Source organism: Aethalodelphis obliquidens, unplaced genomic scaffold, assembly GCF_003676395.1.
Source record: "Aethalodelphis obliquidens isolate GAN/ISIS:26980383/991018 unplaced genomic scaffold, ASM367639v1 scaffold9, whole genome shotgun sequence".
NCBI lineage: Eukaryota > Metazoa > Chordata > Mammalia > Artiodactyla > Delphinidae > Aethalodelphis > Aethalodelphis obliquidens.
In genome coordinates this window covers 48,191,543-48,204,750 of record NW_020837953.1, presented here as the reverse complement: position 1 = coordinate 48,204,750, position 13,208 = coordinate 48,191,543, and the positions used below count along the sequence as shown (strand labels likewise).

Here is a 13,208-nt window from a genome sequence, read left to right as displayed (position 1 = left end):
GCTGGCCCCGCCCCTCCCCGCCCCTCCCGCAGGCCCCTCCTCTCCTACTGGCCGCGCCCCATTCGCTCCTCCTCCACTCGCCAGTCCCGCCCCGTCCCATGACCCCGCCCCGTCCCATGACCCCGCCCCGTCCCATGATCCCGCCCCTCCTGGTGTCCCTGCCCCTCCCTCAAGCCCCGCCGCCGCCATCTTTATTAGGGGCAGCCGGGCCTGGTGTCTGGAGATGCCAAAGTCGTGCGCGGCCCGGCAGTGCTGCAACCGCTACAGCAATCGCAGGAAGCAGCTCACCTTCCACCGGTGAGGGGTGGGGGCGCCGGGGGGCGCGAGGGCTCGCCTCGCCCGGGCCGGCGGCCGCGGCCCCCGCCGGAGCCCCAGGCCTGGCGCGCGGGGGGTGGGGACGCCGGGGCCGCTGCCCGGTCCCTGGGAGGCCCGAGGGCGTGCGGCCAAGCCCTTCGCGGAGGGGCGGCGGCCCGGGGACCGGCGAGGTCCCAGCCCGGGAAGCCCGGCGCCGCCTCGGCCGCCTGGGCGCGCGGGGAGACGGTCGGAGAGGCTGAGTAACCTGCCCTCCGGCGCACAGCCTCCCGCCGGTCCGGGGAGCCGCGCGCGGGGGAGGCCGTGGCGGGCCTGGGGCGCGCTCAGCGCTGCGCCCTTGCGGTTACTTGGTGTGCGTCCCCTCCGCGGCCCGGGGACTGTATCTCGTTCTCAGATGCTGCCCGGAACGTAGTAGGTGTTCAGTATCTGCTGCGTGATGAGCGATGCTGACGTCTCTCAGGTGTGCGGTGCTCACATCTCCGGGCCTCATGCCGGGAAGGAAGGGTGGGGAGGAGGAATGAGTACGTTCCGGCGGGTGGGCGCGCGGGGCCGGGACCTAGGGCTCTGCGGGAGCCCCGGGAGGACGGCGGAGCTTTTGGAGTCGGTCCCTGCGCGCCCCGCCTGCCGGACCGGCCGAGTGAACGGCCGCCTGCCCATCGGTCGAGTGTCGCACGCTTTCTTTTAGGTTCCAGCCAGGGCTCCTTCCTCTGCCCTGTTCAGAGCGGGACTCCAAAGGGCTGCCGCTCTCCTGTCTCCACTTCCTCTCCTCCTATTAAGGGTTTTCTTTTTCGAAGTGAATGTGTTTCTTGAGATGTAACACACAGACGGAAAAGTGCACAAATCATGAGCACACAGCCCAACCAGTTTAACAAAGCGAACAGCCCGTGTGACTGCCGTGAATTTAGAACATCACAGCCCCCAGGAGACCCCGACCGCTCCCCCTTCCAGCCCCTCATCCTCCCAGTGCCCAAGGGTAAGGCGGACTGCTTTGGCCTGTCTGGAACCTCACTGAATGGAATCACAGGCGGTACTTTTTCCTGTGCTTTGCTTACATTGTGCCTGTGAGCCCTCCATGTTGCTGGCAGCAGCAGCTCATCCTTTTCATTGCTGCATAGTGTTTTAGGAAGGTGTTTACCAGAATTGACTTGTTCTACAGTTGAAGGGCATTTGGGTGCCTCTCTTCTTTGGCCATTACGGGCACATGGCTCTGCGCATTGTTGCTGGGTCTTGCCTTGCAGCACCTGTATCCATAAGTGTCAGTCGGGTATGTACCTGGGGGTGGCGTTGCCTCTGGTTTTCTCCCGTTCCAGTCAGACTCTCACCCCCACCATTCCCACAAATGAGCTCTGTCATGTCCCCAGCGGCCCTTATGATGCCACGTGCAGTGGTGCATCCTCATCTGAACTGATCTCTCTGCAGCCTGTGACACAACTGCTGACGCCTTGAGACCCCCTCCCACCTGGCTTCTAGGACACTTCTCGGCCTCTTCCTTTGTCACAGTGTCCCTTCTGAGTCCCCTTGGCTGGATCCTGCTCATTTCCAACACCAGACAGACGCTGGAGCACTTCAGGGCTCGGGCCATGCCCCTGCCTTGTCCCTGTCCATGCTCGCTTCCCAGGGTGCCCATCTCAGGCTCATGGCTCTGCCACCCTTACCTGGGCACGGGCCCACAGTGACATCTCCAGACACGCATGTCCACCTGCCACTCGTTCAGCACTCAGACATGTAAAATGCACCTCAAATTTAACATCTGACATAGAAAACCAAGCTGCTGACCCCCCAGAGCTGCCCCTCGCACTCCCCCGCAGTCTTAGTACATGAAACTCCCTCCTTTGCTGCACGGCCCACAGGCAAACCTTACTGCCTGGTTTTCACAGTACATCCCAGATCTGCCCGCTCATCACCCCCTCCTGCTGACACCCTGATCCCAGCCACCGGGGGCCCTCGTACAACAGCCAAGGCGGACTCACCTGCCACCCTCTGCCAGAGCCTCTGGGAAAGCCCTCCTGCCCGAGGCGAGGCCCGCAACCCCCTCGCGCCTGCGGGGCCTTCGTGCTTGCTTCTCCTCCTGATACCGCACGGCTCTGTGTCCCACTTCCTGAGCCTCTGCTCCGATGTCACCTCTCAGGTGGCCTTCCCCACGTCCTACTCTTTCTTCCTGCACGGTCCGTGTCTGTCTGGTGGACCGGCTGTCTCCCTGTTCTAGAATGTAGGCTCCGTGAGGGCGGGGCTGTCTCTCCCACTCCTGCTTCCCCAGCACCGGAGCCGGAATGGAGGCCCACCTGGTGGCCTACCTGGCAGATGTGGCTCGGGGAGCAGGTTGCTTGGGCTCTTTGGCCACGTTCACGGTCTCAGGATGCCGCCTACAGCCACAACGGCAAAGTAGATGTGGTTTAACAGAACGAGGCTACTGAAGTTTCCAGGCTGTCCAGTAAAATGCCGTGTGGGGATGTGAAAGGCCCCTGGGACCCTGAAGTGCTGCTGTGTTCAGTGCCGCGAATCCCTCGCGCTTCCTTGCTGTGCCCCCAGGTTCCCGTTCAGCCGCCCAGAGCTGCTGAAGGAATGGGTGCTGAACATCGGCCGGGGCGACTTCGAGCCCAAGCAGCACACAGTCATCTGCTCCGAGCACTTCCGGCCCGAGTGCTTCAGCGCCTTTGGGAACCGCAAGAACCTGAAGCACAACGCGGTGCCCACGGTGTTCGCCTTCCAGGGCCCCCCACAGGTGCGCGCGGCCGCGGGGCCCCGGCGGTGGGTTGGGCGCAGGGCACAGGTGGCATTTGCGGGGACAGCAGAGGCCGAGGACTGCAGCCAGGGCAGCGCTGGCAGGCCTCGGCGTCTGGAGCCCAGCAGGCCTTGCCCTGCGCTGTAGGGAATTCGCAATTTAAAGCTGCTTTAAAAATAAGTCACGCTTCATGACAGATGCCGTGGAAGCAGCTGATGGGCGAGGGTGCCGAGAGCTCCGTCCTTCCGTGGGCTCGAGGGCGGCGGAGACCTTCCTGGCCGCACCACACTCAGACCTCGTCCGCCTCTTGCTCGTTGCCAGCCCGGGCTCGGGGGCCTGTGGCTGAGGACCTGCCACCCGCCAGGTCCCCGTTAAGGTCCTCCTGTGGCTGCTCCGCGCCGGCTCGGAGCCCTGTCCGGGGCGCAGGAGGACGATGCAGGCGGAGCGCTGGTGGGGACGGGGACAGCGGGGCAGAGGCTTGGCGGTGGCAGGGATTTGGGTGCACGCAGCAGCAGCAGCAGCGGCTCAGGCTGGTTGGAGGGCGCTGGGGCCAGTTGGTGACGGGCGTGGACAGGTGGTAGGTTTTTGGGCGAGGCCCGTGGGCAGGGACATGGCTTTGGAAGGTCCCTCTGGCTGGCAGCTGGTTCGGAGCTCACTGTGGCCTCGCAGCTGAGGGCAGTCACAGCGGCCTGAGCCAGAGGTGGGTGCTGCGGTGAGAGGGGGTGGAGCGGGCCGACGCCGCAGCCCTGGTGGGCTGAGAGGGAGGTGGTCCAGGAGAGCAGGGCTCTGGGCCCCCGGGGACCGGGGGTCCCAGATTCCCTGAGGAAACGGTCCTGTGCACGTTGAGTTTGGCTTCCCGATGGGACGCCGAGGAGGACGTGTCTGGTGGGGCAGGATGTGCGGGTTTGGCTCAGGAGGGCTCACGGCAGGACAGTTGGGGCTCGAAGCTGTGAGGGGATCATAGCGAATCATAGTAAACCCTTGCCGTGCCCCCAGTCTCAGAGGGAGGGCCCGAGCCGGCGCCCACTGGAGCCGGGGAGGCAGAGTAGCAGTAGAACACACACGTACCGTGCTGGTTTGTTTTTATTGGGAACGAGAGGGAGGGAGCTGATGGGAACCCTGAGTTCTAGGGTGCAGGGAAGGGCAGGCGCAGCCGTCTGCCACTTGCCAGCAAACACGCCCAGAACGCCCTGCCCTCGATCTTCCCTTTGCCCGGTCTCTCGGCCTCCCCCTCCCCAAGTCCAGGCTCCCAGTGCCTGCAGGAGCCCCCGCTGCCGTCCTTCCTGTCCTGCCCCTCGCTCTCTCTGGCCCCTGTGAGCACCTGCCCCAGTGGAGGCTCCGTGCGGGCCGGGCTCTGCTCCGCTGCTTTTATTGCCAACGTCCAGAACGTTGCCTGGCACCGACTAGGCGCTTAATGCAGGAGTTTTTGGTTTTTTCTTTTAAACATGGAAGGCCTTTCATTTTATACACACATTTCATTGTGGTAAGAACACTTAACATGAGATCTGTTCTCTTAACTCACTTTGAAGTGCACAACACAGTGCACTACAGTATCGTTGACTGTAGGCACAGATGTCGTACCACGGGGCTCTAGGACTTACTCATTTTGCTGACCTGGAACTTATGTCCGCTGTTTAGGAACCCCACACCCCATCCCATTCAGTCAGTGTGGTTACTGTCACGCATCTGTGGTAAACTGCTCGCCCTGAAGTCAGCCATTACAGGTTAACAGCTGGGGGGGCGTCGGTGGCCCTGCTCCTTGGCGCCTCGGGTGCCTAGGGGTGGGGAGAGTTGTTTCTGGCGCCCGCGGCCCCAGCTCAGCTCTGATGAGGTCTGGGGGCTGCAGGCTCTGAGCTGGATGTTTCCCACTATGTGGCTGCCACTTTGAGTCACCTACTGTGCACCTTGAAGAGTGCCAGGCCCTGGGGCAACACGTACAAATCAGACAGGTCCCTGGCTTCACCGGGCCTCTGACCCGAGATTGGGAACACCTTCGGAGAAGGAAGGGAGCCGGGGATGGTGAGAGGAGAGCTGGGCTGGGTTCTGGGCGCAGTTTACTTGAGCCTCAGCCGGCGGAGCGTGAGGACAAAGGCGCACGAGGCCTGGCGTGGGCTCTCGGGGCGCGGACCTCCTGCCCGTACCCCGGGGCCCGTCTGCAGCAGCTCCGTGTCTTTTGCAGCTGGTGAGGGAGAACACAGACCCTGCCGGCCCGAGTGGAGATGCTGCCTCTGAGAAGGGAAAGGTGAGTCTGCCCTGCTGGTCACCGAGCGCTCGGACTGCCCTCCAGGCTGGCCTGCTGGGTTTGGATTCTCTCGTTTCCTAGAAAAGGGAAAGCCAAAGCCTTCTGTGCCGCCTTCTTCCTGTTCAGTATCAAGCAGTGGCAGCTGGTCACGTCTGGCTTCTGCTTCGTGTCTAAGGGTCTGACCCCAGGCTGTGGAGGAGGCTGGCTGTTCTGCAGGCGCCCCGGCTGCCCCTGGGTGGTGTGCGGGGACCACTGACGGGACAGACAAGTAACAGCTGGGGAGGATCCGCTTCTGTGTCAGTCAGTGGCCTCCTCTGCCCTGTCATTCCCAGGTCCTCCCTGAGACGGGGGCCGGGGAGGGTGGCCCAGGGAGGAAGGTGGACACGACGCTCGAAGCGCCGCAGCTGCCCCCGGACGCTGGAGGCCCCGGAGCACAGGTGAGGCCGGGCCAGGTGCGAAGGCAGCGCATGGCTGGTCTCAGCTCGAGGGGATTTGCTTCAAACAGAAGGAAGAAAACGTGCCTGAACCAGAGCACCACGACGTGTAGCCTGGATTCAGACCTCACCCGTGAACTTAGCTGCGACTGGGCAGCTCTGGGCTTCGGGAGGGCTTGGGGAAGTGCGTCCTGCCGCCCTGGCCGCTGCTTGTCTCTCACTGACCTCTGTCCTCAGGTCCCGCTACACAGACCGGAAGCCACTGGGGTCCCTGGTCAGCCGGCCAGCCCCACGCAGCCGTCCGATCACAGCTACGCCCTTTTGGACTTAGACGCTCTGAAAAAAAAACTCTTCCTGACGCTAAAGGAAAATGAAAAGCTCCGCAGGCGCCTGAAGGCCCAGAGGCTGGTGATGAGGAAGATGTCCAGTCGCCTGCGTGCCTGCGGCGTGGGGCAGCCGGGACTCCAGGCCAGGCTGTGGCCGGGGCAGCAGAGCTGAGCCCGCCAGATGGGCCTTCTCCGCGGAGCCGCCGGGAGGAGGGGCAGTGGTCTCGGGGCTCTGGCCGTGGGCGGACCTTTCAGTCCTGCCCTGACATTCGCTGGGCTCCACCTATTGTGAACGGTAGTGGCCTCAGGCTGGGAGGGGCGGGGCCGTGAGCACAAGCTGGGCGAGCATCCTTGGAACCAACAGCCCGAGGAGCCATCCTGGGCCAGTGTGGCTGACCCTCCCCAAAGGGGAGGAAACGCGTTTCCTTGAGGGGCAGCTGGGCCCAGGGGGGCCGTAGGGCGCTGGCACTCTCCAAGGCAGCGAGTGGCCCCCTGTCGCCTGGACGGCCGGCTCTCTAAGTGGCTGAGGCTGGCTTCTGTCCTGGGAGCGCCTCCTTGCCCCGCCAGGTGTGAGTGAGCAACGTAATAAAGTGTCTTCCTACACCGCGCTGCGCGTTTCCTCCTTTATTTAAAAACAAGGGAGCGCTGGCTTGAGGTTCCCTCTCCTGCCGCGCCTGGCTGCTTCTGACACTGCCTGCCCGTTTCCTGTTGAAGAGCCAGCAGGGCGTGACCAGCTCTGACTACCAAAAAAAAGGTGCCTTTAAAGAAAACAGGAATCCTGGCCTATGTGACCTCCTAACTTGGACTCTGTTTCTCAGGCAAATGTGTGACACAGAAAACTGATCCCCGTGGTTCAAACCATGGTTTGAACGTAGGCATAAAGGGCGGCACGAGGCTTGTGAGGAGGGGGCACATCCCTCATTTCGCTCACTCCTGAAGCGAACACAGACGCACCGAAACACTGCCCCTGGCTTTCAGGAAAGGTTTATTGTGGTAAGAGAGTGTCCCCTGTACAGTGACCCGCCCGCCGGGCAGGGACACAGGCTGCGGCCGAGGTCGCACTCCGCTAACGCGACGGTTATTGCATGATGTACATTCAGAGCGGCAGCTCGCAGGAAACCTTTTTAAAGTGGAGATAAATAGTACAGAACTGGACAACCTGAACTGAGTTTTAAAAGTGGAGGAAGGGGGTTATGAGTGATTTCTCCGGTACCAACGTCAGGAATGAAGCCTGATTTTGACAGTAGCTGCGGAGAGGCTGTCAGAACCACCACCAGCCAGGCCTCTGCTCCTCCGGTAACTGTTCACAGGCCAGGCTGTGCAGGAGGCTCCTGGTCCTGAAATATTATGCATCCACAAAAGAGGCAAGTGAAGGAGGGGGGTCCTGGGAGCAGACACCCAAAAAGGGGTCCCGGTGAGGAAGAGCTGGACTGGCCAGGCGTGGGAGCAGCTGCGCCGCCTGGTGGCGGCGAGCGGGAGCGGCGCCCGCCGGAGCCCTGCGTCCCCTTCTCCTCCTGAACCCCGCGCTCTAGTGGGGCTGAGCTGTGTGGGGCGCGGCGGGAGGCATCGCGTTTTCCCGCGAGGACACGGGTGGCTCCTGGGACCCGGAGTTCCACCCTCTGTCCCAAGCCAGGTGCCAGTGGAATGGCTTGAGTTCTGGGAGGGGAAAAAAAGAGACTAATTTCCAAAACCATTTGTTCTCAGATAAAAAGCAGATTTATAAACCCACACAATCCTCTCCAGATTCACTTAGTGATATTTCAGCAGGAAAAGGTGGTTTTCAGGAAGTTGACCGAACAGATGCTCACTTGATTTGGAGATTCTGCTCGTGGGGACTCCTTCCTTCCATTTCATTTTCCACGTTCAGTGTGGATTTCAGGAAAAGTAGTTCACAGTCCTATGCGTGAGGGCAAGGTGTTCATAAGTACCTCACGGCAGACCAAGAGCTACTGGGGGGTTGCAGCCGGCACACGTGCTGAGGAACCTGGGGAGGGACCTGGAGGCTCCAGGGGCCCAGGGCCCTTCCTGGCAGGACATGATCCTTGGGAACAGACACGGGCCGTGCTGTGGTTCCGGTCCAGGTGGGGCTGCCTCAGTCCTACCTACAGCACCCGGAAAGCGGGGTGCCTGCGGGTCCCTTCACATAATTGATACAGTGCCACCTTCTACAGAAATATAAAATAAACACATCTGACGTCTGGAGTTTTTTCCTGTTTCCAAATTTGTAGACTCCCAGGGAAAGGTTTTTTTGTAGCCTCGTTTAAATCTGGTTTCTCAAGCAGTTTATCCATCGGTATCAATTCTGTGAGCTGTAAAAGAAAAGACAAACTCAGGGCGTCCAAAGGCAACTGCTTCCACGCCTTCTTTCCACTTCGGGGGTTTGGCCATCACCAGACCAGAGGCTGCCGGCCTGCAGCTGAGCAGAGTACAAGCTGCTGACAATCGTCTGGTTCAGCACACAAACGAGCAGCTGCGTCTGCTTCCCACGCAGCCGCCCGAGCTGCAGTTTCCAAGCACAGAGCTCACTCTAATTCCACCTGGGAGAGGGCTGACCCCTCCCTCGGGGCGTCGCTTCCCGGCTCCGAGCAGGTTGCGAGGCCCAAGCCTGCTGCTCCCCGGCAGAGGACAGGGGGAAGGCGCTTGTCGCCCCTCACTCGGAGCTCCCCGAGGGCCTCCCGAGGCCCGGGCACAGGGCGGGTGACGGCCAGGGGCAGCTACTCACACTGCTTTGGTATCCGGAGCGTCTCGCTGTCGAGCGCCATCACCTGATGCAGGACACCTCGGAACTGGTAAAGCACTTTCAGGTTCTTCTCTTCGCCCACACACGGGTCATAGAACCCAGGCAGCCCGGCCTGTAACAAGCAGACAGAGCAGACAGATTCTCACTCGAGGCAGTGGTTTAAAGCCCAGCAGCACTGCCGTCTGCCGCCACCTGGAGGAGCAGCGTGGAAGGGCCTGGACTTGCCCTAGGGAGCGGCCCACAGAAGATGCAAACTTGGGAGCTTGAGGAAAAGAAACGAGAATTTCAAAAAGCTGCCTGTTGAGTCCTAGACGTCGCCCTCCCAATAGGCCCCTTCTGCCACACTAACGGCACCTCTGTCTTCACAGAAGCCATGCCGAGGTGGGGGGCTAGCAGCCTGTTCAGGGAACGAGGGCTCTTTGGCCTGAGCTCCTCTGCGCTGTAACTCGCCTCCATCACCCACGCCCCGGGTCCCACCGCGAGCCTCAAACGTGCTACGGGCGACCTCATGCTCCTTCTGGAACGAGGCAAGGCATAAGCAGAGTGTGTGCTCCTGGGGGCAGGAGGTATGCTTTGCTTGCTGGTGTACCTGGCGCACGGTAGGGGCTCAATGATACCTGGCAACGAACAGATGAACAGATGAAGTCAACGGCTCCAGGGTGGCTGTAACTTGGGTGCTGGGCAGCACCCGGCAGTGAGTGTGGCAGCACGCGAGGTTCTGCTGCAGTGAAACGGCCCCTTCGAGGGGCCGCCGTCCGTCCCTCTTCCCCAGACGCCCTTCCTGTCTGAACCCCAGGGCCCCCGAGCGCCCACCTTGGAGGCCTCCGTGAGGATGAGCTTGGAGTCCTTCACCAGGCACTGCAGGGGCACAGTCACATCAATCACCTTCACCTTCTCGCTCTTCTTGCTCTTGTCGTTGACAAATTTCCCGTACCAGGCGTTGACGATGATGAGCCCTGAGGATGGGCCCGGTCAGGGTGGGGCGGCCGTGGCGGGCGGCCCCCTGTGCAGCCGGGCTGCAGGGACCACACGCTCCTGTGAGACCCCAGCACCCACCCCGTCCCCAAAGGGGCCAGGCCTCCTTACCCATTCTGGACTCTTCGGCCTCGATTATTCTTCGGACAGATTCCTGCATCAGCTGAACCTGCAAAGAACAAGGATGCCACCCTCAGGGCCTCCCTGGGCTCCACCTCTGTTGAGAGCCACGGCTGCGTGCCCAGTGCCTGTCAGCCCTGCCCCATCCACTGTCCGTTTCTCCTGGACATCACTGCTATCATAGGTCATGGAAAAACAATTCACTCAAAGGGAAGGAAGAGGACAATCCCCACCACTTAAAAAAACCCTCTTATGGGACTTCCCTGGTGGGGCAGTGGTGAAGAACCCGCCTGCCAATGCAGGGGACACGGGTTCCAGCCCTGGTCCGGGAAGATCCCACACGCCATGGAGCAACTAAGCCCGTGAGCCACAACTACTGAAGCCCGTGCACCACAACTACTGAGCCCACGAGCCACAACTACTGAAGCCTGTGCACCACAACTGCTGAGTCCGCGAGCCACAACTACTGAAGCCTGCGTGCCTAGAGCCCGTGCTCTGCAACAAGAGAAGCCACGGCAATGAGAAGCTCGTGCACCACAACGAAGAGCAGCCCTCGCTCTCTGCAACTAGAGAAAGCCGGCGCACAGCAACCAAGACCCAATGCAGTCAAAAAAAAAGATGAAACGACCAAGGAAGTTGTTGGGGAAGAAAAGCCTGAGACCTGAGGCCCCTGAGACCAGCATACAGGGTGTGAAGCACTTCCCCCCACAGCCCTGGCTTAAGAAGCATGGGCTCGAAAAGAGCGGCCTGTGCCCTGCACGACAGGCAGAACAGTCCCAGAAGCCACGGAGCAAAGGACCTGCAGGGTGACGGTGATGCAGCACTTACAGCAGCTTCTGCCTCTTGTTTCTTCTGCAGGATGTCGGTGGCTGTGCTTTCCCTTTGCTTCTCCAGCTCCCTAATGCGAGAAAAAGAAGCTGCACGTGAGGAGCGCGGCAGGGAGACAACAGGGCCCCTGGCTGGGCCTGCGCCTGCAAACAGCCTGTGATCTTACTGAGCTCCCCGTTCTAGAACTTTAAACAGTATTTCCAAGGCGAGCTCAAGTAAATCTGTTCATCCCAGACCTGTGTGGCTTCCCTGTTGTCCCCAGATGGCTCTTCCCGACCTCTTCCGCAGAGCACATGGGAAACCCAGCACTGTGGGAGGAGGGCTCCACACGGCAAGAATCGCAGGAAAGGGGTCAGCGGAGAAGGTGAGAATCACAGGAGATGCCACCAACCTGGCATCATCACATGACCCTTTTGACAGGGACACTGCATACTACCTTAGACACATCCATGTACTTTGCCAGGGAAGCACACGCCTGTCCCATCAGACTTGACCCAGCACATTCTCTGCTCCAAGCCTGAAGTCTCCTGAGGCATTAGGACCCTGAGCTCTAATGAGTCAAAGGCTAGAGGGGCCCCAAGAGGAGAGTCATGCCTTTCTCCCAGATTCTCTAAGCTCAACGAGTTATTAAATTAGATCATTATAAAGTAACAAATCTAAACCACCTCTCAGATTTAATGTTATGCTAATGGCTTATCTATAAGAAACTGCAAAATAAATTATATCTCGATGACTTCTAAGACTATAGTTAACGCATGCCTTGTATGTAAGAACTCAGAACCCAATCCTCCTGAATTCAGTGCCAGGAAAAGAAATGGTTAGAATGAGAAAAAGGAACACTTGTCATTTCTGTGGTCATGGTTTATAGTCCCAACAGTTTTGTAAACTAACTCCAATTCTTTCTGAAAGTAGGAAATGTGGGTTAACAGTAGTACTACTATGAACTAACGACAAGAACTAGTTAACATTTATCGAGGACGTGTTGTGGACCAGACACCGTGGTAATAAGCACTGTACACGGACCAACGCGTGTAGTTTCCCTAACAGCCCTGCGGGGTAGCTTCCGTCACCTCCAGTTACAGATGAGGAAGCTGAGCACAGTGCGGTGCAGTGGTGTCCCCGCCCCGTGCTGTGAACTCACTTCTCCTTCTGAGCCCTGAGGTAGGGTCTGATGACCAGGCGGTGCAGAGCGAAGTAGAGCACGAGGGGCCCCACGGTGGCATAGAACACGGCGCTGGGGAGCAGCTGGTCCGTCAGGTGGATGGGGAAGAAGTAGGTCTGACTGGCCCTGTTTAACCTGAAAACAGAACAAAGCCGAGCGCCCACATGAGCCAGGTTCCCAGGGAAGGGAATGGGGTCTCAGCCCCAGGAAGAGAACCTCTCAATACACGGGACTCCAGGAGGAGGAGGAGAGCCTGAGGCTTCGAAGTCCACTCCCGGGTGGTCCCCTGTCCCAAGGTTTAGCCGCTGGATCTGTGTAAGTGACGGAAGAAAGGTGTCACTACTTGCTGACCACAAGCAACAGACTAACGCCCGACCAAAGTAACCGTGGCCTGAGGAGACAGGAGTGGCCGCTCCTCCAGGGGTCCTCTCTGCTCTCAGCGATGGCTGAGTAGTTCCTACTGGACCAATCATCCCACAGACATCAACTGTAAACTCTGGATCACACATAACAAACACCTTCAGGGACTGGATAGCAACCAAGGGCAGAAGAACTGAACGGCACTGGGGAATTTCCTGATATTTTTTTAAAAACAGCTTTTAGCCTCAGGGCAATTCTCAGTCTGTACCATATGGATGATTAAAACTGGAAAGAAATCTGCAGTCCTATTGGACTGAAGAACCAGACCTCAGAGTTTGGGGCAACCATTGCAGCTGGGAAGAGGGGGTCCCCCAAAAGGAAAGTCCCAGGTGGGGAGTCCCAGGTTCTGTGTATAAATGTGCCACAGGTCTCCAGCTGACCCCTGGTCTACCAGTGGCCGCCACACAGGTGAGTCCGAGTTTGCAGTCTGACTTCAGTCAAGTTAACGACCTTCTAAAAGGAAAAAAAGACAATGCTTTTTGGGAAAACATAACAGAAAATAGAATTTCTACAATATATTGTTTGCAATACCCAGAATACAATACCGACTACTCTACGTACCCAGATACAACGAGAGAAAAAGAAAACGAACAGAGACCGACCCCAGATGACCCAGATGTTGGAACCAGCAGATAGGATTTTAAAGCAACTATTTTAACTCTGCTCGAAGACATAAAGTATTCACTGATGATTTAACAGCAGACTGGATATGAGAGAAGAGTCAGTGAATTTATAGATTAATATAAACGATCCAATATGAAGAACAAAGAGAAAAAGGACTGACAGCAAATGGGCAGAGCCTCAGAAACGTGTGAGACGACATCCAGAGGTTTAGCACACGAGTAATTAGGGCCCCAGAGAGGAGAGGATGGGGCAGATATTTAATATTAAATATTTAAAGAATTAAATGGCCTAAAAGGTGCAAAT

At 58.9% G+C, this 13,208-nt stretch overlaps 2 protein-coding genes across 9 annotated transcripts in view; one reads left to right on the top strand and one right to left on the bottom strand.

Moving 5' to 3' along the window:
* Positions 1 to 170: 170 nt before the first annotated feature.
* On the top strand, positions 171 to 6,644 carry THAP3 (THAP domain containing 3). Of its 8 annotated transcripts, none has more exons than XM_027110333.1 (5): positions 171 to 297; positions 2,842 to 3,034; positions 5,214 to 5,276; positions 5,609 to 5,713; positions 5,948 to 6,644. In XM_027110333.1, the coding sequence occupies exons 1-5, from the start codon at positions 224 to 226 to the stop codon at positions 6,206 to 6,208; spliced, it is 696 nt and encodes a 231-aa protein (XP_026966134.1). In that variant the 5' UTR covers positions 171 to 223; the 3' UTR covers positions 6,209 to 6,644. The 8 variants fall into 8 exon arrangements, with proteins under 8 accessions (XP_026966134.1, XP_026966139.1, XP_026966137.1 ...); XM_027110338.1 differs by lacking the exon at positions 5,609 to 5,713 and adding an exon at positions 3,232 to 3,484 and having other exon boundaries at positions 5,948 to 5,964; XM_027110332.1 differs by adding an exon at positions 707 to 772 and having other exon boundaries at positions 187 to 297; positions 5,609 to 6,644.
* A 360-nt stretch (positions 6,645 to 7,004) lies between these two features.
* Positions 7,005 to 13,208, bottom strand: part of DNAJC11 (DnaJ heat shock protein family (Hsp40) member C11) — a 71,819-nt gene continuing 65,615 nt past the window's right edge. The window contains exons 11-16 of the mRNA XM_027110330.1: positions 11,841 to 11,996; positions 10,700 to 10,769; positions 9,863 to 9,920; positions 9,590 to 9,732; positions 8,759 to 8,888; positions 7,005 to 8,345 (exon numbers count right to left, since the gene is read on the bottom strand). Of these exons, the coding sequence (XP_026966131.1) occupies positions 8,320 to 8,345; positions 8,759 to 8,888; positions 9,590 to 9,732; positions 9,863 to 9,920; positions 10,700 to 10,769; positions 11,841 to 11,996 (583 nt within the window). The 3' untranslated portion in view covers positions 7,005 to 8,319. The remainder of the gene's footprint in view (positions 8,346 to 8,758; positions 8,889 to 9,589; positions 9,733 to 9,862; positions 9,921 to 10,699; positions 10,770 to 11,840; positions 11,997 to 13,208) is intronic.